Source organism: Electrophorus electricus, chromosome 19 (genome assembly GCF_041902795.1).
Source record: "Electrophorus electricus isolate QZ-2024a chromosome 19, ASM4190279v1, whole genome shotgun sequence".
Lineage (NCBI taxonomy): Eukaryota > Metazoa > Chordata > Actinopteri > Gymnotiformes > Gymnotidae > Electrophorus > Electrophorus electricus.
In genome coordinates, this window is record NC_137515.1 from 3,620,001 (window position 1) to 3,646,911 (window position 26,911).

General features: G+C 47.6%; 1 protein-coding gene across 7 annotated transcripts; it reads right to left on the bottom strand.

Moving 5' to 3' along the window:
• Positions 1-4,106: 4,106 nt before the first annotated feature.
• On the bottom strand, positions 4,107-25,853 carry usp25 (ubiquitin specific peptidase 25). 7 transcript variants are annotated; one of them, XM_035535268.2, is made up of 26 exons: positions 25,627-25,853; positions 22,053-22,130; positions 21,730-21,874; positions 20,799-20,922; positions 20,319-20,481; positions 18,843-18,929; positions 17,618-17,755; positions 17,183-17,256; positions 16,799-16,872; positions 16,086-16,237; positions 15,371-15,498; positions 15,090-15,185; positions 14,590-14,754; positions 13,933-14,180; positions 13,781-13,851; positions 13,426-13,654; positions 12,986-13,201; positions 12,514-12,653; positions 11,377-11,535; positions 9,922-10,017; positions 8,494-8,672; positions 7,864-7,942; positions 7,526-7,605; positions 7,024-7,147; positions 5,460-5,655; positions 4,107-5,017 (listed from the first exon to the last, which is right to left on the bottom strand). In XM_035535268.2, the coding sequence occupies exons 1-26, from the start codon at positions 25,666-25,668 to the stop codon at positions 4,839-4,841; spliced, it is 3,462 nt and encodes a 1,153-aa protein (XP_035391161.1). In that variant the 5' UTR covers positions 25,669-25,853; the 3' UTR covers positions 4,107-4,838. The 7 variants fall into 7 exon arrangements, with proteins under 7 accessions (XP_035391161.1, XP_035391160.1, XP_081558176.1 ...); XM_035535267.2 differs by having other exon boundaries at positions 17,183-17,259; XM_081702050.1 differs by lacking the exon at positions 25,627-25,853 and adding an exon at positions 22,459-22,505 and having other exon boundaries at positions 17,183-17,259.
• Between the last annotated feature and the right edge of the window lie 1,058 nt (positions 25,854-26,911).

Consider the following 26,911-nt stretch of genomic DNA (forward strand, 5'->3'; position numbering starts at 1 on the left):
TACCTTTACATATTTAACATCTTTAGTCGCAGGTACTGCCTGTAATCTTTTTCATATATACTTTGCTTGCACTGCTGATAAATGACCTCTGTCCAAAACGGCCCGTTTCTTTGGAAACTTGCATAAATATACACACACACACATAGGTTTGATCTCTGGGTCTGAAAAGCACGCACGCACACACGAAACCACTATTAACACTAATAAGAGTCCTTGGGCAAAACTCCTAAAGCTACAATTCGCCCACCTCTGAAAGAAGAGAACAGATCCAGAGTTGTTCTGGGTCGACTGTTGCCTATATTAACAAGGTCCACATGAAACGCAGAGGAACAGTGTGATGGTAAGTGGGCTACTGGAACAAACCAGAGATGGACAAGGTTGAATAACATGAGACTAATAGAATGCTATGGCAGCAGGAAGCCCAAAAGCAAGGTTAACATCAAGGTTGTCCCAGCGGTGACAGGGGTGCTTGGACTGTGACCTCTAAACTGACAGAGTGGCTCCAATCTATCCCACTAAGGACATCATCAATCTCAGTTCATAAGAACACAGCCCTGCGTACAGTGGAAATACTGTTCTGCACCATCAAACTTCCAGCTCTCTGGAAAAAAGGTCGAAGTATGAGGAAAAATGATATGACCACCCACTGGAAGGATAGATGTTTTATGCATTACTTCAGGAGTTGCGTGCTGTATTTCTTGCAAGAGATGTAAGCTTTACATTTCAGAAACCAAGAGTAGGTCTGCAAATCCTGTCAAACACCCCCAAACCATCAAAATTAAGGATTTGTTGTTTCCAATTTCAAGGTAGTTTAATGCTAATGCACATTAATGTAATATATGTTCGCATTGGCATGTGTTGCTAAGGTGGCAGTAAATACAGGGGGGAAAAAATAACTGACGCTCTCTTCCAAGTTTGGAGGGGGTAAAATGTCCCATGTAAAATATGATGTGTTAGGTTGGGTGGTGTGAGCAGTAATATAAACTGTTTCCAATAGCCCTTGCACATGTGAAGAAAGACCTCTGTCCGCAGATAGTTTTGAAATGAGCCCAAGAGAGGTTAGCTAGCTAGCTAGCCAGCTCGCTAATAAGCAAGCGATTTCGTTGTCATTAAATGAGAAACGGCAACGGTTTTCTAAGATTTTGTAACGTACGGCGCAATCTTACGTGAGCTACACGAGTAAAGAAACGAGGAGCTATCGGACTGGTGCGCAGAGATGAGGGGGGCGAATACTGTATTTATAAGCAACAAACACGCAGTGTGTGTGTACGTGGGGGTAACTTCTGTGTGATATCGAGATATCTAGCTAACCAGCTAGTTGGCCAGCTTACCTCGGCATCTCATGCACAATTACAGCCGCTTCTTAAACATTTAAGTCCTTCTCATTTTCAGTACAGCAAAAGGAACTGGACAGCTGTCAGCTCTTCCTCGGCAGGTGAGAGTGATCTTGTCCAGGGTGATGGAGACAAGACAGTGAGGGGAAAATGAGGAATCGTTCAAGATTGAAGCATCACCTCAATTGTGAAACACAAACTAGCAATAGTTGGGACTAACACACCCTGACGTACCTTAAGCCGTAAACGTTATCCTTGAGAAAATAAATACCGTTTAAAGATTATCTTTTGTGTTACGGTGCTTTCGGGAAACCCTCGTCTAGTCTGGCTTACATTATTTGAATTTATAGTGTAAATCTTTTATTACATTTTTGTTTTTATACTGAGTTTACATAGGCAAAAACTGGAAATAGTGTAAGTGCCTAAGTGCTTCATCCACTCGATCTGTATCAAATGTTATCTGGTGGAGTGACCCTTGTGAACCAAACCATCATTAAACTAACTACGAAGGGCAAATTCTATCTGGGTATGTGGCATTAAGTCTTTACAGAAAAAGTTCATACAGTAGTTATCAAACGCGACCGTAAATTAAATTGTAATTGTGGTCTTTTAAATGTCAGAGGTTAATTAACCTTAAGGAACCCCCTTCTCATTTTGAAACAAAGCGGGTGACCCTGACACTTCATCTGCTGTAATTCTGTTTTAAATGGGGTTGCAGATTTGCTTCTTTCAAATTCAGACAGAAACGTTCTGAAGCTTTAACTTGATTTACTATAATTATTTGAAAGCCATGGAATAAAAAATACTTAAATTTTGCATAAACATTTGATTTCAAATTTAAAAAAAAAAAAAAGTTAAATGCAAAAAAGTGAAACATCAGTGCCTGACTTTGCCCAGAAATAAATGCAACATGGTTGTAAGAACGCTCTTCTGCTTGGCAGTCACCACCCATGCAACTAAAAGACGTTTAGTCTTAAAATGGACACACTCAAAGATACTCCAGCGTTTTTCAACTTAATCTTTACCTGCTGCATCTGTAGCCTGTGGTCGATTACCACGGACAAAGATTTCGACATATTTTCCTGTACTTGGAAAAGAACGGAAGAAAACTCCTTCCACTTGAAGCACACATCCGCAACAAGCGGCCGTAGGCTTCAATTAAAAGTGGGTTTCGAGTCAACGGGTTTTTGGTCTTTTCTTAGCAGACGAAAATAAGTCGACATAGTCTGTGGTAGTTGACCATGAGCTACACACGCGTCGAATGGGCTGAAAACGATGAAGGTTTTGTTTCCTTATAACCATCCACTGGTCATTAGCTAAGACCACTTGTAGAATCACAGTATTTAAAGAGAATACTTACTTTCAATATCCGCCAAGGTCACAAATATTAATTAACCGTCAGAGCGTAAATACAACCAGGGCGTTAACCCTAAATATTCTCTACACACTTTAATGCATATATGAAAAGCCTTCATTAGCAAAGACTCAGGTCATTTTTACTTTAAGCCCAATGATGTTTACAGTGGTTGCATCCCTGTCTTGGAAGTGTAGTGTAAGCAACAGTAACTGCAGTGTAAGATACAAGTTATGATTTAACATGGGCTAGTTCCAGCATTTGTTGCTTTGGTCCTAGGCTCCAGCACAAAGGATTTGAAATGAAGAGACTACGAAGTAAAAGCGCAGTCTGGCAGCTGTAATATGCATGTGGTTACACGTATGACCACATCAGCTGAGCCGTGGAGGAATAACAGCCTTTTTATTCAGTTCCCAGAGACAAAACGAAACTGGACAGCTGGCTGCTCACCTGTCTCTTGGCTGGGGACAGGGGAGATAGTAATCTTGTCCAGAGGGTGGACAGAGAGGCCAAAAAAAAGAGAAATCGCACAGGATCGATCACACGCCACCTCATCGGCGAAACGCGGGGACAAGCAGGCATGGCCGACAGCGGAGATGACGTCGTTGCTGGCGAGGGCCTGTCGACAGCAGCAGTGGGAATTCGGAAGCACGCACAAGCATCTTAACTGGTGAGTCAGGTGCAGCCATATGCCTCAGGAGTCTTTGGCAGACACTTTGCCTTGCAGCAGGACAATGACCACAACACACTGCCAAAAAACTACCAAGTTTGTCAGGGACAAAAACCTGCATGTTGTTGGCGGGTTAAATCAGTGATCCGGTCATTTGTATTATCAGAGTCCCTGATATTGGGGAACTCAGTTTAAAAGGGCTGATTCCTATAGGGTTCGTGCTGGGTGGAGGCCGAGTTGACAAGATGCACTTTAACCTCAGGAACGGTTTTATTTCAAATCCAATGTGGGTCGGGAACCAGCGCTAAAACAACAAAACGATCACTCGCTTCGTAACTGCACTGGCCTATGTGCACGTTTTAAACGTTTAACATTTTTAAAGTTCTTAATACTTTTCCACTGACTGCAGTGTTTCAAAAACAATCAATACCATCAAATCCCATGAGGCGGACATTTCGCCCGGTCGGAAACACGGCCTCTTCTTTTCCGGCAGGAAACAGAGGAATGCACCAACACAGCGCCTACTCCGCTTTGCGCTTTGGTGCACGGTGAAGCAACACGTAGTGAGACTTTGAACAGGAGCACGGCCACTGCGGCCTGTTAGCATGGATGTGAATTGCTTATAAAAAGCTGGATGGATCGAAAAACGTTAATGTCAGCTGCTTGCAAAGAATGTTCCACCCACCACCTCCCATAGTTACGTGATACGCATTTCAATCAAAATAACGTTTAATTGAGAAAACGGGTATCTGGCTGAAAAAAGAGCCATAAATAAAACTTTATTCTCTCAATGTATTAACAAGCCACATGTCACCTGTGGCTGTCTATCACAGCACTTAAAGCGTTTGTTGTTGTTGTTTTTGTTGTTGTTTGTTTTTTAGAACTGCAGTGCTCAGGTCAAGAGACCCACTCTATGTTTCCAGCCATCTGTGAATCTCCAGGTTTCTGCGTTCAGTCCCGTCCATTAGAAAAACAAAATTAATGTGTAATGGGTTGGCAGGGCAGCAAGCTGTTCCTCTCCAGTCCAAAAGGGCTGACCGAAAAAAAGCAATGGGGGGCAAAAAAATAATAACCAATTAATAATAAACCAATAGTAATAATAATACAAAAATCCTCAACCTCGTTTGACAAAGCTGGAGCAGCATGCAGCAAATTCCTAAGCTCTGTGAAGCTCTTATTTCCCCATAAATGCTCTTGGTCTCTTCCCCCACTAGCCTGAGCCTTTCGTGTGATATCAGCTTTAAAACCTAACTGAAGTCTCCAGTCAATACTAGTGATAAGAATAAAGAATAACGCTCATAAAACAAATAGCAGCAAAAGAGAACTAAAAAGAGTAACAGTTGAAGCGACTCTGGCGTGGAGGAAGGCGCAGATTAAAGGAGATCCGTGAAGGCAAGCAACGGTGGGGTTGTGGGGCGGGGCCGTACAGGCGGGGCGGGGCCACAGTGCACCGGGGCGGGGCGGGGCGGGGCGGGGCGGTTCATCTGCCATCAGCAGGTGTGCGGCCAAGGGTGACGGAGGCCATCACGTTGCCGAAGCGCTCGCACAGCTCCAGCGTGGAGTAGGAAGGCAGCTTCGGCGGCTCGGCGAAGCTCTTGATCTCGGTGGAGCAGTCGAGCAGCTTGGGGAGGAAGTCAGTGAGTTTCTCCTGGAGGTTAGCTGTGAGGAAAATGACGGGCGAAGGCACTGGAATCAGGGATTGTGTTTCGTTTGTGACATTCCTGAATATACCGATGTCTCGCTCAATGTCAGTCAGTCTCTCACACACACACACACACACACACACACACACACACACACACACACACACACACACACACACACACACACACTTTAAATCTACAGGCTGTTTCCCAGCATCAGATTAAGCTTAAGCCTAGACTAAAACAGTTATTCATTACTGGTGCTGCACTTAGATCCTAGGTCTAATCCACGTCAGTGAGAGCATACTGCTAAAAAAACGGATCACAGAGATGCACAGTATCTTCAGTAATTCACTCCACAGGCACTCTAGCAAAAACCTGAATCTTTAGGAATGCTGGCTATCGGTGCAGGGCCGGAGCGCGTGTCTGAACGTGCAGGCCCAGCGGGAGCCACTCACGCTCCATCTCCTGGCCCAGGTAGGAGCACCAGCGGTTCCTCATGTCCTCCACGGCCACGACGTCCTTCTCCTCCAGCTCATCCACCAGCAACAGTGGGATGCACGGCACCACCAGCTCGTTCATGACGCTCAGGCCGCCGGTCACCTCCGGCTCCTCGCCTGTCTCGAACAGGGCCGCCGCGTGCTCGTTCAGCTTCTGCAGGACGTGCGCAGACACACACACACGCACACAAACACACACGCATTATGTCCGCACCGACCCCGCCGCTCAAACACCGTTCACACAGAGAGAAACCCAGTGAGCTCTGGACTCCTACATCACTATAAAGCCTCTGATTGCTTGCGGCTTTTCTTTATTTCCCCCCACGGACACAAGGGCTGATGTGACCACCCATGGTCTTGCGGCCTTTTGCGCAGGCTTCTCGAGAGCCCTGCTGCTCCCGAACCAGTGAAAAGGCGGGCACCTCACAAAAAAAAAAAGCAAAACGTAAGAAGTAGAAGAAGAAAAAAAAACAAACAAACCAACCCAACCCCCACCACACACACACACACCAAAAAACCCCACCACCACAGTACATTAGCTCAGTCCGCGTTAGCGATGTTTTCAATTAAAGCAGAGCAGTGGAGTAGCAGCCAGGCTTGTGCGAGGGAGCCAGGGCCCATGTGTGGTTTCCTAGCGGCAGAGGGGTGAGGCGAGGACAGCAGCGCAGCCCCGCTGTAATGTGTTTACACTCGTGGCAAAGCCTGCTTCCTACCCGGAGCCTGGTATTACATTTTGAGCACGATGGTGGTGCAGGGTTACTGGGGGGGGGGGTCTGACTGGCATGCTGGAAGCCGAGCGGGTTCGGATGGGGAAGCCTGCCGCCGTGTCCCGCTCTCTGCCCCTCGAGCGTGGTAGACAGGGAGGAGCACGGCGCGCGGCTTAAATGGTCATTTTGTAAATGTGCCATTTTTCAGAAGCAACCATCGCCTTCGGAGTTTTCGAAAACACCCTTAATGAGATCAAGCAGAGAGAGATGAGGTGAGGAAAAAGGCCAGAGGAACAGGGGAGCTCCAGCACGGGTCACTGATAGGGTGGAGGGTGGCGGTGCGAGGGGGCTGAATCAAAGCGCTATGATGGGTTTTTGCAGGGAGTTGCCCTCTTTCACTGATCTGATAGAGCTCCATTTCCCAAACATGGAAATGGTTTCATAAAAAAAATCCCCCCCCCCCCCCCCCATTTCCCAGAGGTCTCATCAGAATGACGCACTTGAATTCTACGGTTCATTTGCAGCACAGACTTACTGGTTTAATATTTTATTTGCTTGAGCACTCACTGAGTATTTATTGCACCTGGAAAAATAACCGAGACAACGAAAATGGCTGAAAATGGCAGCTGAGCACGCGACGACTATATGTGCATTACATTCTCATTTTGTGAAAGCTCACTTTGTATCGCTTAGAAGACTAGATCTTTGCATCTAGTCAACTTTAAGGTTTGTCCTGGTGAAAAATGCCCTCCATTACGAACCTGGGATGTAACAGGGAAGCGTGCACGCTCGGACGCACACAGACACGCACTCACCAGCAGACAGTCTCTGCGGTAGTGGGCGATGAGCTCTTCATCATGACCTCGGTACGGTCCTTTAGCGAGGAGCTCTTTGTTGTACTGGTAAGAGTAGATCAGGTACATCAAGGCCTCCACATAACTGAAACAAACATATTAAAAGTCATTTATAATGTTTATATCAACTGGCACCATGTTACAGAAAACTGACTCTGGTGTAATGAATGTTTTCTTTAAATATAAATGATATATTGAATATATTGAAATGTACATATATGGGGTATTTCTGGATCCAGTCACACACAAACACTGCAATCATGCCACTCAAATCATAATTAAACACATAAAAGCTTTAGATTTCATATTGGGCTTGAAACCTCCCTTGTAAAGAGAACAAGCAGCATATAATGGAGGTTATGCTGCCCCCTGGTGGTGTTTAAAGGAACATCACATCTCCGATTAGGCAATACGCAATCTCAAGAGTTTCAGACTGTTACACAGAAGAGATGAACTACTGCACCTTTTCTTCTGAAACAACTCTAGGCCAATCATTAGGAAGACTGTGGTCTCTCTGAAATTCCTGTAGTCCTGATGCCACATCTGTTCACACAGAAATAAAAATCTGTTTGCAGAAACTGTGAACACAACCTGCATAAAATGATGTTGCGCTAGATTATTGCATGACTTCATTGGTATGGGGCGTTTTGATATGCAGAGCAAATAAATTACTGAAAATCAAAAACAGATAAGCTTTTATTGGTTGTGAATAACAGAAAGCAACAAATAGGCACTACATGGCCAGTAGCGGTTTGGTGCTGTTATTATAAAACATACAAGGACAGCAAACAAACAGCCAACCTCGTACTCCTCCATGTTAACTTCATCCGGTTTGATGAGATCCAGTTTTGCCCGTGCCACGTTCATGATGCTCTTACATCTGAGGGAGAGAGCGCAGGCAAAAGGCCATTATAGTGCAGGCAGGGGTAGGGGTGTGTGTGTGTGTGTGTGTGTGTGTGTGTGTGTGTGTGTGTGGAATGAGATGGCGTGCTGGGTCCTGAGGCCTCGCTCCCGGGGCATGAATCATTCTTTATTACCCAAAACAAAATGGGAACGGCTCTCCGGAGCAGCGCGATCGGGCCACACTCACATAAATCTAATTACGCTGCTCAGAATAGAGGGGGAGGAAATCAATTCACTTATGAATATGGATTACGCGGCGGACGGAGGAAGGGTCTGGCCCCCGACACCGGGACCTTTTTAGTCAACGAGATGGCGGGGGGCCGGGGGGGTAGTGGGAGGAGAAGAGGAGGTCATCATTTCAACCGGTGTGCCAGACATGCTGTCTGTCGGGCTCTCACTCCACAGCGTGATTAAACAGATTGGACCACAGAGAGAGAGAGAGAGAGACGGAGAGAGAAAGTGTTTGACTCCAGCTGACTGCAGACATTTCGTCATCTTATACGGAGTGGGAGGGGCTTTCGGCCATACCGCTCGTCGAAGCCGAGGTTCCGGTCGGCGAACTGTGTGAGGAGTGTCCGCTCGAGGATCTTCTTTGGTGCCCGGTTCTGGATGAAGTAGACGATGACGTGCTGGAGGCGGTGGTCGCTGTGCGGGGGCGTGTCCTCCTGGGCCAAGCGCAGCAGGCGCGTGTACTCGACTTTAAGAGCCTTCAGGACAGGGGGGTCAGAGAGGAAATGAACAGATGAATAGAGAGGAAATGAACGGACGAATAGCAGAAAGCCAGAAAGAGAGCAAGAGAAAAGGAGGATGAAAGAAAACAAATGGGAGAAGTATGGACAAAGAGAGAGAGAGCGTCGTCATTGCCGGGCAAGACACAAAAGTTGTAAACGCAAATGACCCATGCGGCTTATAGCCTGAATCTGATGCGAGAAGCCCCAAAGTTTGCGGCGCCTGCCAGCACCATCTGACACGGAGCTGCGGGTCTTAAGAGTCACCCATACATTCACTAAACGGAACACATCCGACACGGCTCGACGTGCAGTGTCGTTCCTGAACATGATGCATGCTGAAGGAAAGCAAGCCGTCCTAACACTTAATGGCCATCTGGCCAATTACGAGCCACGTTACAACTAAACACACAAAAGGTTCAGACCTTCAATGGCGTTCCGATCATTCCCACGAGGACGTGATCGCTTCTTTAAGTGCATATTAATTTAGTTGGGTAGAGCGGACATGTGTGCATTCGAACAGTAAACGTCACATTTTCTGGCATACACAAGGATGGACAAATGCATAAATACATTTTTCATCGGGGGGGGGGAGACAATGGACGGATAATCTTTTTGGGAAGCTGGAAAACAGATGGTGCTCCAGGAGATGGGCAGAGCGGCGGGAGAGGCAAGCGCGAGCACGTTCGCTCTCGATCGTCCATCAGCCTCCATTTCAGCGCAGGGGGGTGGGCGGCATGGAGCAGCACGCAAACAGGGTCTTAAAAAGAGCCATCAGTCACGGGTGGGTTTTGTACCGCCATCAAGGTGACACCAGCGGTCAATGCCGTGCAGAGGTGTAGGGCAGAGCTTGCGGGGGATACCACAAGGGGGGGGGGGTTCAGGCAGGCAAAGTCTCAGTCTCCAAAACCAACAGAAACCACAGCGGCACTGAGAGAAGGGAACCGAATGTGAAGCATCACGGACACCAAGCATGGGGGCGTCTTCACCGCGGACATACGAGGCCGAGCGGGTAAGGGCTAGTTGCTGTGCGCCAAGCTTGACCTGAGAGCATACAAACAACTGTGTGCAAGCTGTAATGCAAACACACAGAGAGAGAGAGCGAGAGAGAGAGCGAGAGAGAGCGCGCGAGCTGGCAGAGAGGCATGGGGGGGTGCATGCGGAGGTTAGCAGGGTCACTGGGCTGCAGTCTCTGGGCCACTGACAGTGGATGCAGTGCAGAGAGTACCTTGAAGAAGGCGGCTTCAGGCCCACACTTGTCATACACACTCCGGGATTTGCCAATGGCCATTATAATGCCCTGCATGTTTGGTGTCATCATGGTCTGCCCAAGGAAGGAAGCACATTACCATGGAGTACACACGACATCGTCCAGGCCTCAGCACACACAAGCCAATCGCACCCAACAGCCACCAGCCAGCATTATTCATCTCTCTCACACACGCGCGCACACACACACACACACACACACACACACACACACACACACACCTGTATACATACACGCACACAGCTACACAGAGAGCAAATTGTACTAATGCAGTGAGAAGGCACACATGCTTATGTCCCAAAGTACATGCAGAACCCTTAGAGAGAAGAGTCTGGTGTTTTGGTCCCCTTCTGTCTGCCTAATCCCCTTAAACTGCCACATTACTGTCTGTTGGGGGAAGGTTCTGAGTATAGCTCCGAGTGTGTGTGTGTGGGTCCGGGGGAAGAGGGGGGTAGCATATAGATCCCCTGGAGTTTGTATGGTTGCCGGGCAGGGGGAGGGATTCTCTAAGAACTTAGAGAACTAAGTACTTGGTATGTTGCTGGACTCCTGACTGAAACAGTATGTGAGAGAGAGAGAGAGAGCGAGAGAGAGAGAGAGAGCGAGAGAGAGAGAGAGAGAGAGAGAGCTACTGAATTTGTACCAGTGTGCTACACAGGAGTCTCATACATCATTTGTGGGGTTTCAGATTCTTCAGCCTTTGCTGTTGTGTGTGTGTTCATCACAGTGTGAACATCTTAAAACATGAGGGAGTATTCAGGCTAATAGCTGCCCCACCACGCCAAGATGATCACTGTTTTACAAAGTGCTTTGGGAAGCCCAGCCCTGACCATTGTTTGTTTGTTTGTTTACACATAATGCATAATTGCAGGCTTTCCTGCCAGTTCCAGAACGTGCTAAGCCGTCTTGTTCTACGCTGAAGCACGCACGGCTTTACAACAGGGCTGTATGCTGCCAGTTTCACCAAACTTCCAAACCCCGCGAGAGAGGGGGGAAAAGAAGGCCAAGCGGATGTGAGAAGCCTGCTGTCATGCTGCGGGACTTAACGGGACTCAAAGCCCGCCTCGAGGCAGGGAAACGCTTCCTGACGTGAGTACCAGCGCAGGCATGAGAGAAAGAAGGAACGCAGATCGCTATTCCCGACGCAGCTGAGTGCAGCGTGAGCGTGTGTTGACGGGTGAGCGACACGGTGTGCTTTGGTAACTAATAACAGTGCGAAAACCGTGATCGGTTTTGTGTTCTGAAAGCGTGCAGGTAAAACCCATTTGCAAGAGCAGGCTGAGCAGCGTGTCAACAGCTCTGTGAATGCGAAAGGGATTTAGGTTATGCTGCCTCTGCCGGAGCTCCAGCGGGACCCACACCACATACACCACCAAAGCCGCCTGAACCGGGTGTGGCGGGAAGAGGTGCTACCTCGTCATCGTACCCCCCCTCCCGTGCCTGAATGACGAAAGTTCCTACGTGGGGGATGGCCACCTCCACCACCCGATGGGGAGGGGGCGGGTTTAAGGCAGAGCCATTCTGCGTGGGGTCAGGGGGCGGAGTTTGGGGAGGGGTCTCGTGGGACTCCGCCTGCAGGTACAGAGGTGAGGACACGGGGGTGGGGGGGGAGAAGGAGCACTCAGAGAGAGAGAGGAAAAAAGGAAAAAAAAAAAAAAGAAGAGAGACACAGCAAACAAGAAACAGCAAACAAGAGGAAAGCAAAATGAATGGAAGAAGCGAGCGCTACAAACTGTGAATGATGTGCACAAACAAATACACCAAAAAATCTTCAGACAAACAAAATCCAGTTATGGTTGAGGTCACAAACATCCCAAACAATTCCTCTTCAGTCTTTAAAATATAACATTAGGTTGCTATCAAAGAGGAAATTGTTCCGGGGGCAACAATTCAATTGTTTAATTGAAGAACAATTCAAAGTAAGAAAGTTTGATAACTGATTTTCCTGATTTAACCTAACTCCACATTAACAGTGTACAAAGCCCAGTAACACCTTACTAACTGAAAGCAGCTCAGTAAGTAGGTAGATCAGACATTTTGGTGCCTAAAGACCATTTCAAAGTCTCCATGTTCTGACACGTGGTGTGTTCAGGTACCACGGCACAAAGAGAGCAACCGGAACCAGATGTACTAAATGAAATGTTTGTGTCACCCACACACATTCAGCATGTTTTTTTTCCTCACATCAAAGTCACAAACCAGACACCATCCTTTCCTGTTGCTACACACATTTCACAGTAACACAAGACATAAAAATTCACTTTCTGCATATATCAGAGGGGAAAAAAACACGCACGTTTGAAAAGCCCTGTTAAGAAATAAGAGATGAGAACATGTTGCATGCCTACTTCCCTGTCAAAGCAATCTAAGTGTGTCCCTGTAGGTTCGTCTGAGCTCATAATGAAAAGAGAGCAAACGCACCGAGTGGCCCCACAGGATCTGACCCAGACAGCCCTCGTCTGGTTCACTGCAGACATCCTGAGAGTGATAGCGCGTGCGTGCGTGCGTGCGTGCGTGCGCATGTGTGCGCGTTCGGTGGAGGGATCTTACAGCGCTGAGCAGCATCTCGGGGCTCTTTTCGTCCTGTTCAGCTGCAGCCCTGGAGATCGCTCTCTCTGTGTCCTCCTGCAGGTGCTTGGAGTCGTTGGGAGGAGACGGCTGCTCCATGTACTCGGGGTCCTGCTGAGGAGCTGAGGACACATGCACGCACACACACAGGCTGTTAGCCTCTCTGTCTCAGCGCTTTCTGCAGAGTAAGTTTCTTTCTCTCGTCCTCTCTCTCTCTGGTCTCAATGGTGATGCCATCAGAGAAGGGCTAAAAATAAAGTGTGTATAGGCGCGGGGGGAGAAAATAAACAAACATACTTGATATCCCAGGCCACTTCTAAAAGCAGACATTATTTGTTCCTGTGAACACATTACTGCACTTTTCCCATCCTGCTCTCAAACTCCAAAAGAGACCCGTCAAAATACAGTCGGTTGGGCTCACAGGAGCGGACCCTGTGTGTGTGCTCGCGCTCACCCGTGTTGTCCACAGGGCTGGGCTCTGTGCTTATGGGCCGGGGGCCGGCGGCAGCCAGAGCCAGCTTCTCCTGCTGGGCCTTGCGGGCCTGTGCGGCGTCCCACTCCTGCAGCTCGCGCTGGAATAGCTCGTTGTCCTCGCGCACGTACTCCTTCAGGTCTGGCGGCAGCTTGTCCAGGCCGTTCAGCACTTGCCCCGTCTCTTTATCAAACTCCTCTGGGACAGGCCGAGACAGGCCAGTTAGACAAGAGGGTAGAGTTTCACTGACACACACACGTCTTTCTGGAGGACCTGCCTGGCAAATCCGGAAGCTCAGAACTAACACACAGACTCTAAGTCACTTTGCTACATGTTCACATACTAGAAAACCAGTATCTTCAAATACTTAAAGAGGCGGAGGGGTGGGGGGGTGGGGGGGCTTGCGGAGCTCATGAGCCCACCTTCGATAAGGAATGGCTTCTTGTCATTGATGTACATAAGGCAGTAGGCGCTGGCGTTGCGGTAGCCACCGAACGAGTCCCTCACCAGCTCCTCCCACGACGACTTGGTCACCGAGATGTCGTTGTACTTCATCCAGCAGCAGTGGTGCGGGTCGTAGATGTAGGCCCAGTAGTGGCCCGCGCTGGCCTGACCCTCGTGCACCAGCACGGCGTGGAGCCGGTATGGCACCTGGGGCGCATCGGCAGAGACTGTGAAACGTTCGCTTGAGGTTTCTGGGCTGAAGGAAACTCCAGTCTCGCACGGCAAACTAGAAAATCGGGCTTCGTTTTTGTGATTTTCAAAACAAAAACACACCTGCATCATCATCTTGTCCGAGTACATGAGCTCAATGGTCCGGTGGATTCTGGCTATGCTCCCTTGAAGGTCTGGAAACACAAACAGTGGATGGTTAGGGGAGGGTGCGCGGTGCAAAGCCGGAGGCTGGTGAACGCTGGCAGGCCTCACACCTCGGGTGTCGTTCTCCACCTCGCTCCTCCAGCGGTGCAGGCAGCCCTCCAGTACGCGGAGCTCCTCCTCGGTGATGTGCCGCGGGGCCGGGTGCATGGGCAGGTCGGGGGGCACGCGCGACTGGGTGAAGGGCTTGTGCACAGGCAACCGTGACGACGGCGTGGTCGTCTGAGGTTGCTGCAGCTGCTGGAGCTGGGGGGCCGCCCCAGGGACGTCGGCGGGGGCCGAAGGGCCCTGCTCCACCGCACTGTGGACAGCGCACTGTGAGCACTCGGCAGGCAAAAACACCACGCTGTGATGGTCTGCACATGCAGCTCGGCAAGAGGCTGCTTGAAGTTACAGAATCTCCAAGTGCAAATTAAATCTGAACCGGGGGGGGGGGGGGGCTGTTCTGTTTATAGATTAATCCACGAACACAAAAACAAAAGGTTTCTGCAAATGTAAATGAAATCAGTTTGTAATGTGTTTTGGTTCTGGCTTGTAGTTCTAACATCAACTCAAACTACAATGATTACAAAGAACAAACACAACAAATGAAGCTATTCCTCAATCAAAATCAAACATTCCTAAATCAATGAAGTAAACGTGGGAGTAACACACACAGAATTTAGATTCTGATGGCATAAAGAGAAAAGGGATGAAGAACCGGTCCTTGCCTTGGTGCTGGAGGCACCTGTGCAGTTGTGCCACCAGGTGGCGCTGATGTGTCGATAGCCTCCACTGGTGAAGTGCAGACGGGTTTGCTGGAGGCGAACTCCATTGCATACTGAAGGACGTCAGCCAAAGGAAATCTTTTGGGGCCAGAGCCATAGCTGAGATACCTTCAACAGCAGAGGAGAACATTCTGGTGAACCCTGATCGCTGTCAGTGGAGGAGTGTGAGAGAGAGAGCCACAGCTCAAGAGAGTCTTCTAGATTTCAAGACCTATAAATGGCGTTCAGGCAAACCGAGTTCTTGCCATGTCTGCCACACACAGGCAACAAGTCTATGCACATTTGGATGCATTCCCAACAAATTCCTGCCAAATTCCCCTGACGAGCACTTACAGTGCGACAGCGACCGATCAGGCTACTGGGACAAAGGTGAGAAAGCGCAGAGGGAGGCGTTGCGTTCGGCACCCCTGTGTGGAGGCCCAGGCTGGCTGCACTAGCCTCACCTCTCTAGCCGCTGCTGCAGAACAGTCAGGTGCTCCTTCAGTCTCCTGATCTCCTCCCGCTTGATCCGGGTGATGTCCCGGTTCCTGTCCATGTACCTGAGGAGAAGGAGCCCGTCAGGAAATTTCCAGAGGAGAAAAAAAAAAAGGAAAAAAAAAAAGAAGTGAACTTTGTTTTCGGGTGGACAACATTCCGACATGGTCCTTCCTGTATTTGCCAGTTAGCTCAAGGCAGAAGGGGCCGTTAAGAAGTACCGTCTGACTTTAGGAAGCGTGGCGCGCACCTGTCCATGTAGAGCATGGGTGGAAACTCCAGCTTGTTGTGGATCTTCTCGGGTCGACCCAAGGCCTGATTGAACTCAAACCTCGACAGCTCGAAGGTCAAAACAGGCGGAAGCTCTGTGAACCAGTGCTAAGACAAAACAGGCAACACGATTACGTAACTAGGCCCATACCGACACAAGGCAAGAAGTCACCGATTAGCACTGTAAGCAATGTTCAATAGTGTTCACAGTGTTTAGTAGGGATGTAACAAAAGTGCTTACAAAAACATCATCCTGAACTGACTGAAAAAGCCAACATACACAATGTCATAGCAGATGCCCAATAAAACAGACAAGTTGATTTCCCTGATGTCATCGCCAGTACCACGGATACAAAAGTCAGGTGCAAGCTGCATCGCCTTGTTGGCCTCGTAAACACCAGGGCCGTGAGGAGCTGCTCGGAGCGCTCGTGTCTGGCCTAAACGTTACAGATCACTGTCTCTGCACCTGTGCCCCCAGAGGAACCCGGGCTCTCGGGTTTCGCTAAGCCTCAGACAGGCTGGGGTGTGTAGTGTGGCGTGCGGTTAGCCAGGCTTCGCCTATTCGGCTAAGTGAAAGGGGAGAGAGGGGGACATTGCACAGCAAGAAGGTGATGTGGGGGTGGGTGCTTTCAGGAGGAGATGTGTAGACACAAGAAACTCTCTCCACATGGGGGGGATTTCTAGCAAGTGCTGACCTCCTGTCCAGATTTGGCTGAGTTTTCTGCAGAATGCAGAGACTCGATCTCTCCCTCCACCATGGCTGCCTCCAGACACTCGTGCAGGTCTTTGAAGCCGTTCACTTGAAGCGGGTACTGCCCAAACGTCTCTGTGTTCTCAAATTTCTTTCCTGAGGGGAGGGGAGGGAAAATAAACAGCACACAGTTCAAGATACTGTCTACCTTGTTTATGCATTTTCCCTCAGTGCAAAAATTAAACAAACACTGACAAGCAGAAGTGGGTCATGACTCACGTAACTGAGCATGACTGTCCACCCTGCAGCAATACTGCGTGTTTGTTAGGCACGGGGCCCAGAAACGCAAGCTCTGTCTGGGATTACAGCCTAGACTGATGTGCGCCAAACAACCTCCTTTCCATGACCTCCACCACCCAAAAAATAAACTTAGGTAAGCTGGAATCCAACTTACTCACCCATCATACATCTACATCATCTACCATAACCAGTCGAAGGGCAGCAGGCGCTCCAAATAACACGCTTTACCAGACTGCTTAAAGTCAGCGCTGTCGCACAGAATCAGCACGTCAATCAACCAGAGGATCAATGGAAGCTACAGCCCTTCGGCTCTCATTAACACAGGGTCACCTTTTAGCACTGAGGCCAAAGGCGCTCTCTGCCACAGCAGGTGGTGGTGGGTTTACTAATTCACCCCTCTCCACCATTATCCCTCACCTTCGAGGACACCCACAGCCAGGAAGCGGCCGTAGAACAGCTCCACCATCGGGTTCTTTGGCTTCTCTCCCTCTCTGTGAAAAGAGGAGAGTGTGAGGAGTTTCTGGCTGTGAGGAAGAGGCTGGACCACGTTAACTTAGTGCTTATGCAGTGGAACTAATTGAAGTCACAAAGCTAAACGTGTTTCATTAGTCATCACAGGCTTCCAATAACAGCAAAAGAGTAAAGAATATACCTAAAGGTCATACATCACGCCGACTGAGAAGGGGGCGATGTATGGGGGGTGGGGTTTGGGCAGAAGGGGAAGGAGATGGTCGACCGTATAAGTCACATTACAGATTTAAAACGACGACAGGCTTAATGCAAATGTGTGCCAAAGCGTACCTGTCTTCCTCTGCTTTCATTTGGAAAGCATCCTCCAGCCAGTCTAGCAGTTTATGCGTGAACTCGCTCACGTCCTGCTATTGAGACAGACATACAGACACGCACCCGGCTGCATCACTTTCATGAGGCCACGGGACAGCCGAAAGTAGTTCGCACTGGCAAGGAGCTTCAACATGCAGATCACACAAACGCCATTATAATGTTCTGCAATGGTGATCAATATCCATTATATGCTCCCATCGCCAATACATTTTAAGATACATTAGCATAGAGCAACCAGGTCGTCAGTGCGGTGTGTGTGCTGACAGCAGAGCTACGAGAGGGTGTGTGGGTCTGGATTAATGTTGGGGTCGAAGGGCGCTTAGGATGGCCAGGAGCTCTCAGACTGTATCGCCTTTCACTCTGAGCTGTCAAAATGCCGGCCGAAACACTCACCTGCTGTGACTCGCTGGACTTGAATGCGTCCTTCAGGATCTCCACGGCCTTGGACGGGTCCACGTACTTCCTGCGGGAGCCCACCATCAGCGAGAAGAGATTTCGCAACTCCTGCATGAAGGGCAGGTTCCGATGCTCCTGGAGAGAGAAACCAGGGGCAAAATCCATGGCTGCAAACCTCGCAGGATGTCATGCAAGGCCCTGAACCTTCTTCCATGTACTCCTAACGCGCTTTATTCTGTCAGCGTTTCAATGCGGTGGACAGCCTGTTATCTTTTAGGTTTCAGAACTTCGGGGTGGGGTGGGGGGTTTCCCCCACATGAATTTTCACGACTCAGTCTACATTATTTTCTGCACACATTTCTCTCTGAATTTCGCTTTACAGCATCAAGTAGCATAAAATCCTGCCCTGTTAAGAAAACGGGCACATGCTGGTGGAATGTGAACTGTATCTGCATATTACACGCTCAAGCTGAAGGCCGAGATAGCAAACTGGTATGTCAGGTTCACAGTTCAGGACCATGTGAGCTGCTGTGGGGAATGCTACTGGCCTAGTTCTCTCCCCACTGGGGGGTAACTGGGGGTAACGGGGACTACGACCCATGCTGAGTGCTGTTCTCGACGACTTAGGAGATTGAGGCCTCCGTCACCTTTAGAAGTGGGCTTCGTCGGCACTGCCTGGACCGATAACGGCTTACAGCCTGAGTGCGACGAGACCTCCTAGGCCCAGCAGTGGAGGGCTGAACCTGCCGGTCGTCCAGGCAGTGGAAGCAGCTTAACGCAGATTAGAGGCTGTGGGCGCTGACGCTGACACAAGCTCCCAGCCCAGCAAGTGTGTGTGTGTGTGTGTGTGTTATTGCAGTTGGTCTTCCGAGGCCAAGCACTTTATGGTATGGTTCACGCTGCCAGACACTACGGGTGCCGAGAGGTGACGCTGCAACAAGAAAGGAGAGGCAAGATGGCCTCGGAGACGGGTGGCTATCCACCGCTCACCCCCCCTCCAAGCACGGGCTACACAGCCACCTCACTTCGGAAACACATGCAGCAAGGCAGTGAGGCACTGCCACAGAAGGTGACCTTTACAGGAAGGAGCCCTCACTGGGAGGCAAACACGTATGGCATGTCTCATTTGGCTGGTTGCTGGAGGAGTCGGGAGTCGCTGTCTGTGCAGCGGCGAGCAGGAGTGACATGTTGGGGTGGGGGGTGGGGGGGTGGGTGCGCTTACCTTCTGGTTTCGGGGTAAATCCTGAACCCTGGCAGGGGGGGAATAGTGCAGTACCAACCTCTGGAACTCCAACAGATTGAACAGGGACTGAAGATATAAAACATAAAAACATCCGAGAGAACGTGTCAGGACTGCATACAGAAACTTCAATCAAACTCTAGCCGCAGTACAAAAAAAAAACCTAAACAAACACACAAGGGGGTGGTGTGGGAAGCAATATCCATGTTACTAAGATTGCTTCCTATTTTAACATTTACCACACAGACTTTTGATCTCAATCCCAGACTGCTTGCCATTTCAACTCATACAAAATGCTTAAGAAAGCAGACCAAAATGCATTGTTGACACTTTTTTTTTTTTTTTTGCTAGAAGACGTTTATAAACTTTTCCCATATGAAACGCAGCTCAGCTGTAATATGCTACTGTTGCATGTGTGAAATAACTATGGCAGACTGCTTTGTTGACGCTTGCTCAGTGTGCCATCGGCGGTCCCTGGAGCCTTTGCACGCGCCAGGCCTCCTCCAGGGGTCTGGTTACACGCGGCAGGCAAACACCATGTGACAGGCTATCAGCTGAGTGGTCCGTGCGCCGCCACCAGCTGCCTCGGGTGCACGGCGCAAGGCAGGGCCTCCGCTGGCACAATCACCATAAACAACCACCCGACTCAAACATGGGGCGGCTCTCCGGGAGATGGATCAGGGAGGTGCAAAACTGTTATGGTCATACCAAAAGGAACAATATGTTGTTATCTGAGTATTTGGAAATATATTTATAGCCCAGTTTATTAGGCTTTTAGGTATAATGTTTCACCTGCACGTCTGGCTGTGTTATTAGGCACAACTTTCTTAAACCTACAGGTGCATATTTGGTGGCACCTGTAATCTTTTCTAAAGTCAGCTGCCGTCACCCTAGTTTCTGGTGCTTAACTGCAGCACCACTGGCTGGATATTACCTGGGTGGCAGTTCCCAGCACAGCAGCTGGTGGCAGCGTGGTAGCTATGCTGGTGGCCGTTGTGTTGGTACAAGTCTGTCGGGCGCAGCAGTGTTCCTGGAGGTTTATCTGCATGTCGCCGCTGCTGCTGGGTTGACATTGACCGACAGTGGCCGACAAGGGCCAGCCGTCCCCCCCCCCCCAAAAAGAAGAAGTCTGGCCAACAGCAGTCCTGTGGTCAGAATATGACCCCTGATGCTCTGAACGACTACGAGCACAAACCAGGCAAGTGAATAGCCAGGCTCTAGTCTTTCACTGTACGACTACAAAGGCTTTCTAATAAATGTCCTTAACGAAGTGGATAGTTGGAGCATTTTAATTAAATGTAGTTGGTTGGGTCTCGTTCTGGCAGTTTTAACAACAGTGTGGGTGCTTTTTAAAAAATGCTGCTGCTTTTTTTTACCGTTAAAATGAGACAGGGTCTACTGGACTGCTCGGTGCCTGAAGTGTTTCTGAGAGAGGCAAGCGTAGCGGTGAGAGCTAACCTGTATAACCGCGCTAAACCAACAAGTGTTGCCCACATTCTTCAGGCCCACGGGACAGCTGTCCTGCCTCTTCCGGTCGTGGGGGTTGGGTGAGTCACTCCACACCTCCGGGTGGGTGCGCTTCAGGCTTGCCTTGGTCTCTGCTATGCTGGCCTCCAACACTCTGATGGCACAAGACATCAAAACGTGCACTAGCATCTTTAAAATATGACCATTCTTTGTAGGGTTAGTAACAAAAACAATAATCCCAATGTATCCCTTTCATTATTTATTACAATATTTATTACAGTTCTTAGCAAATGGTAACATTTAGCTTTAAAACACGATTGTTTGTTGAGGTAATAGTGCAATGGCGATCATGCTTATGGGTCCACAGCACTGCAAATGAAGAAGGGAGATTTGGGGGGGGGGGGGGGGGTGGCATGGGCGGCAGCCTCAGCTGCTAATGGTCAGGGGGTGTGGCGTGGGCGGCGGCCTCACCTGCTAATGGCCTGCTCCTCGTCCGTGATGCCCGTTTCCCTGAAGGCGCGGTTCGACTCCTCCAGGCTGAGGGCGATGGCTCTCTGGAGGTCATCCTTATCATCTCCAGTCAGGTCAATGACATCTGAAACGACACAAGCCACATGCTTATGCTGTAGGGAGGGACACAAGCCGAAGCCCTTTCGATTCGGTCAGCCTGGCTTCTCGCCTGTATGCACGCATGGCACAGAGTCATCTCATATTCACTATAGCTAACAGGTTTCTGGAAAACCAAGCAGCACTCAAGAGGTCACATTTTTTATTTCACCGGTCACCAGCCGATCGTTAAGGAGGTTAGAGAGGCTCTTTATTGCTGTTTATATTATATGGGGAGAATGAACAGGCAGGTTTTTTTTTTTTTTTTTAAGAGTTGCTCTTCTCAAGTGATCTAGAAAGCCACTACCCTGAGCCAGGCCAACAGTTCAAGGATTCATAAGAGATGACATCATTAAATACTTTATGACTCACCCAGTAATATAGGCTGCATAGTACATTTGCCATTTTATATATATATATATATATATATATATATATATATATACACACAGCACATAACACGGTAACCTGTATGTATACAAGTTAACGTAAGGAAACTCAGTGATCTACAGGGAACTGTCTCGCATACCTCATACCCTTTCCAAGGTAGCCACAGGAAAACTCCATTTATTTTCCATGTTTGTTTTTCCACATACTGTGAACCCTGACACACCCGTTCAACCCCTCTGAGCTGTCTGAAGCTCAGAGATTAAAGTGCATTCGTGTACCTCGCCTGAAAAGTGGCTGTTGTGGACATACAAGGCCTTCTCGTGACTCTGATGTTGCTGTCTGGCTCCCGGTAGACTTCTTCTAGACCATGTGCAATGCCTCGTCCTGTGCCACGACTTCTACTTACTCGTGTCTGCCTGGCTGCCCACGCTGATGTATCTGTCGTTGCCGATCTGGGCGGTCTGGTAGTAGGTGGCTTCATCCTGCTGGGGGACTTTGGCGTTCTTCTCTGTTAGGAAGGCTACCGCCTCAGCTAGGTCGCCATTGCTGACCTAAAGAAGAAGAAAAAAAAGAAAACAAGTGCAATGTGCAATCTGACATCAAAAGGACTGACAAAGGGCTTAAGAAATAGTTGTCACTGGGCATGGATTCTTTCAGGTAGCAGAAAGAAAAAAAAAACGGACATAAAATCCAGAAGGGGGTGTATTGAGAGCAGCCCCAGTTCTTTACCTGCAGGGCCTGCTGTAATAGCTGAATGTCTGTAGTTCCGGTCACTTCCCTCAGCTGATTCAGTAACGTCTGTTGGTGCTATCAAAAAAGGCGAGCGCTGTGTCACAAAACACGAATCGTCTGAACTTGACTGCAGGTTAAAGGAAGAACCAGGTGGACCAATGAATAATGAACCCCCGAAACCTTTTTTTTTTTATTGGCCACTTCAAGTGCTTTTATCAAGGGAGAGTGCTTATGTAATGCAGGTTGCGTAATACTTCTTAGGGCCTCATCAAGTACTTTACAGTCATGTGAGGTTAATGTAACTCAAAACAGGTCATGTCTAAAAGCTAGAGTGATGCTGACCACATGGAACGGTCCACCATCATACACGCTGGTTTTGAGAGATAAATCACAACTGTATTACCGATAGCACGCAAGTCTTCCTGCAAGTTCTTTCCAGCCTTGTTTGCGAGTGGCAGTTGTCCAGACATACGGGGGAAGGAAAGTCGCTTTCTCGGGCACACACTGTGTATGTGCAGGGGCACAGTTACCTTACAACACTGCAAGCGCCCACAGAGTGCCATGCACACCTAAACACAGACTAAACGCTAAACTTACACAGAAAACTTCTCCTCCCAAGACTGGAATGCAAAGTTAGCCAATCGGATGGACCCAACCCAACTAAAACCTTTGCAATTATGTTGGTGTTTGCATATAAAGTCAGGTGATATACAGTCATGGCCAAAAAAATTGGCACCTCTGCACAACTTCTCCAGACAATTGCTGCAATTACAAACACTTTGGTATTCATGCTTATTTCTTTTGTTTGCACTGGAACAAAAAAGCTGAGGAAAAAAGTCCAACGTGATATTAATCCATAAATAACTCCAGAAATGGACCGGACAAATATCAGCGCCTTTAACGTAATAATTGACAGCACACCATTTGGGAAAAAAATAACAGAAATCAATTGCTTCCTGTAACCATGAATGAGTTTCTTGCACCCTTCTACTGGAATTCTGAAGCACTCTTCTTCGGCTGGCTGCTTCAGGTCTTGCAGAATTAAAGAATGCCTTCTCCCAACTACAGTTCTGAGATCTCTCCACCGAGGTTCTATGGGATTTAGATCTGGCGTCATTGCTGGCCACTTCAGAACTCTCCAGTGCTTCGTCTTATACATTTTTGGGTGCTTTTTTGAAGTATACATCAGGTCATTGTCTTGCTGGAAGACCCATGACCTTCGACACTCAGCTTTCTGTCGCTGGGCATGACACTGCGCTCCAAAATTCTTTGGTTGTCTTCAGATTTCATGATGCCATGCACACAGTCAAGACACAGTCATCCAGTACCAGAAGCAGAAAAGCAATCCCAAAAACAGTTGCGAACCTACACCTTGTTTGACCTCAGGGACCCTGTTCTTTTCATTGCCTTGTTTCATTTTCTCTAAATGTTACGGTGAAGTTAACAAAAATCTTTATTTTAGTGTCATCTATTCATAGGGCATTTTCACAGACGGACTGTGGCTTCCTCTGGTAAGTTCTGACAAACGCCAGTCCGATTGCAGTCTTTTGTGTCTGTGTGTCAGCAGTGGGGTCCTCCTGGGTCTCCTACCATTTCATCCAGGTGGTTGAAGATAGTGTAAGTTGATGCTGTTGTACCTGTGTAAGGAGGTCTGCTTGAATTTGTTTAGAAGTTGATTGGGGTTATTCTGCGATCATTTGAACAAGAGTCATTGCAATCGTCCATCAGTGTTTTAGGATTTCCTACAGTGCCATGGGCTGTAAACTTTTTAATAATGATGTTACAATTTTGAAAATGTGCCAGTAATTTTGTCCAGTCTATAGCTTGAGTTCTTTGTGGAATGATATTGTATTTGACTTCCTCAGGCTTTTTGTGATGGTCTGATGCAAACAGTTTTTCACCTCCTGCATTTGCAGAGCATAACCTAAACTATTTTGTATGTGACAGAGACAATCTTACCAAAGTTAAAGCTTAAAAGCACTGCAAACTAACCCTGAAACTTGCAACAAAGTCAGTTCTGTCTTCAAAAAAACAAATATGTGAAGCTTCAAGTAGTGAGCCAATAAGCCCCATGCCATGCTTTTGTACCCAGTACTATGTACTAATGCTGCATTTTGCAACAGGTACAAATGTACCCTTTATACAAAATCATTAGTTGCATGGTGGACTTGGTGACTGCAGGTCACTAAGCACCTGGAAGTGACTCCACTAAAATACTGAGGCACCCACATTACTGTTGGCTACCGCAAAGTTATCCCCATGTCTTGCATCCAAACTAGCTCAGGTTGCATTGTGAAAAAAATGCTGCATCTTACTCACAGCAAAGCAAATGAATAAAATAGTAACTTAACAGTAACCTCACGCATTTAGCCTATTGCCTAACCTAAACAGAGGTTAAACTGCACCAAAACCGGCAGTGCACAAAATCAAGTTACACTGTGAAAGATCTTATTACATTTAGGTACCGTGCCAAACGCAGCACTTCCCAGCATGTGTAAGCGAGGAGCCCATTACCTGATACGTTAACTGCTCGACTGACTCGTAAACAAACATTTCACAACAGTGATTTGACCTGCGCCATGTCAAAAATTCCCAAGCTTTTTGTGAAGGGGCCTCAGATCGCGTTGGTATTCAGTTCATAACGTGTTGCAAGATCAGCTTTAAACATACAGCATGTCCAAGTCAACAATTCAGTATACTTTCACTTTGTCTTAAAAACGAAACAGACATTTTGCACATTATATTTTAGGTTAGCTAGATAGCTATACGTTACTTCTGTAACAAGTACATTGTAAAAGTGTTGACAGTGTCATAAACTTAAATAATAACCTAGCTAGCCAGCTATAACATACACAGTTTTGCTAGATAAATACACTTAACGACACACCCACAAATAAGGCACACGGCTAGCCGAGTAGCTACACTGAATAAATGTTACCCTGAGATCCATGTTCACCATATAAATAGCTTATAAGTAGCCATGTTTATCCAAGTGTGCAAAGTACGAGCATGCCATCCTAACTCGTATTTCTGAAGAACGGACAGAAAGGACCAGTTTTGCGCTTTTGAATCATGTAACTTCGTCTCGGAGCGACCTACGACTCTGCGTGCAACAACAATCAGACATCTGTCCGGTCTCAAAACCAAGCTTAGCTACGCCTTTATGATTTTAGGATGGAGCAAATATGCTCAGAAATATGCTTTCGTTGTGTTTATGTCTATCAGAATAAAGCTGTAAGCAGGAACAGCTGGGAAGACGTTACGTTATCTTAGCTTAGCTCGTTTCTAGGCGTGTCACACAGCTATGTCAACACTCGCGAGCTCGCTGGCTAACTTTTTAAAGCTAGCCAGTGAGCTAACACAGCTAACATACACAGCGCGCACATCTCCCACATAACAATACACGAATGCTTCCTTGACTAAATCCATAAGTGGTTAGGATCCTTCTAAACGGGACGGCGCGGGAGAGAAGCACGTCCAGTCCTGCACTCGACGTCGGGCTGTGCGCTAAGCTAACGCTAAGCTAACTTTCCCAGTCTGGCGCAGAGCAACGCAGCTAGCGGCGCTTTACCTTCTGAGAGTGTTGCTGGAGGACATTCTGCTCCACGGTCATGGCCGACTGAGAGTGGAAATAAAAAAAAATAAACTCGAGAATTAAAACCGCCGAGCGAAACCCAACCGAGTTAAAAATGACAGTTTAAAATGTAAAATGTATCGACGCAATAGCAGGCGCCATGGGAGATGCGGGCACGGTTAGAAACAAGCGGAGACGCCGCTCCGCGTTCCATTAGTCGGGTCTGGAGAGGTTGTGGCTACTTACGTCAGACCTCAATAATAGAAAGTGAGAGCGTGAACCGAAACTCGGAGGCTGGCGTTCATAGCGCAGAGGCGAAGCCGCAGTGCTTTGGCGTTATTGCGCCCGCTTGTTTGGTTATGTCGATTAAATTAACCATTAGAGAGTCTAGTGTGCAGGACTGGCGTGGTTTAAATGTGCTGAACCGCTCGGGGGTAAACACGCACTGAACACGTGTTCGATTGAGTTACGGTAGTTATTATTAGGTAGTGCTTGCAAGGAAAGACCTAAAAATAAAGCTCCGGTTATTTTCTCCCAGTAGCGTAGATAGTGTGTATGCTCAGCAAAAATGGAAGTTTTAGTTAAAATGTTCTATAATTACATTAAAACGCCACACATCTTTAGTACACACACACACACACACACACACACACACACACACACACACACACACACACACACACACACATATATATATATATATATATATATATATATATATATATATATATATATATATATATATATATATATATAATATACTAATGGATCTATCTGTTTGCATTGACAGTTATTGCTATGGCAGCAATGAAATTAGGAAACTCAAATAAAAAGAACTGATCTACACTCTTCAAACTTTAGAAGCCCATAGAATGAATGTTATGATTTATACATCTACTGTTTCATATATAAACTTGCTCCTCCTCCTCCTACTTCAGGAGCACTTTGCTTGCACAGCTGATGAAGGATCTCTGTCCGAAATTTTCTGTTTCTCTGGAAACTGTACTTTACTACAATTATGAATAGCTCTACAGTATATATATATATATATATATATATATATATATATATATATATATATATATATATATATATATAACAAATAGTTAGCTAACCATCAATTAAATAATATTCTTCCTAAAACCTATATATATATATATATATATATATATATATATATATATATATATATATATATATAAGTAATGTAAGATTCCCCCAGTAGAGGGAGCAACATTCATTCTCTACCTCAGCCGAAAGGAGGGCACTTTAAATCATCTGG

Excerpts from the sequence above, each read along its gene's own strand:
- usp25 (XM_035535267.2), bottom strand. The coding sequence starts at position 25,668 with ATGACCGTGGAGCAGAATGTCCTCCAGCAACACTCTCAGAAG. Across the intron at positions 20,482-20,798 it reads GAGGAGCAGGCCATTAGCAG|AGTGTTGGAGGCCAGCATAG; the intron begins GTGAGGCCGCCG and ends TTGTGCCATCAG. Across the intron at positions 7,606-7,863 it reads TTAACATGGAGGAGTACGAG|ATGTGGCATCAGGACTACAG; the intron begins GTTGGCTGTTTG and ends CTGTGTGAACAG.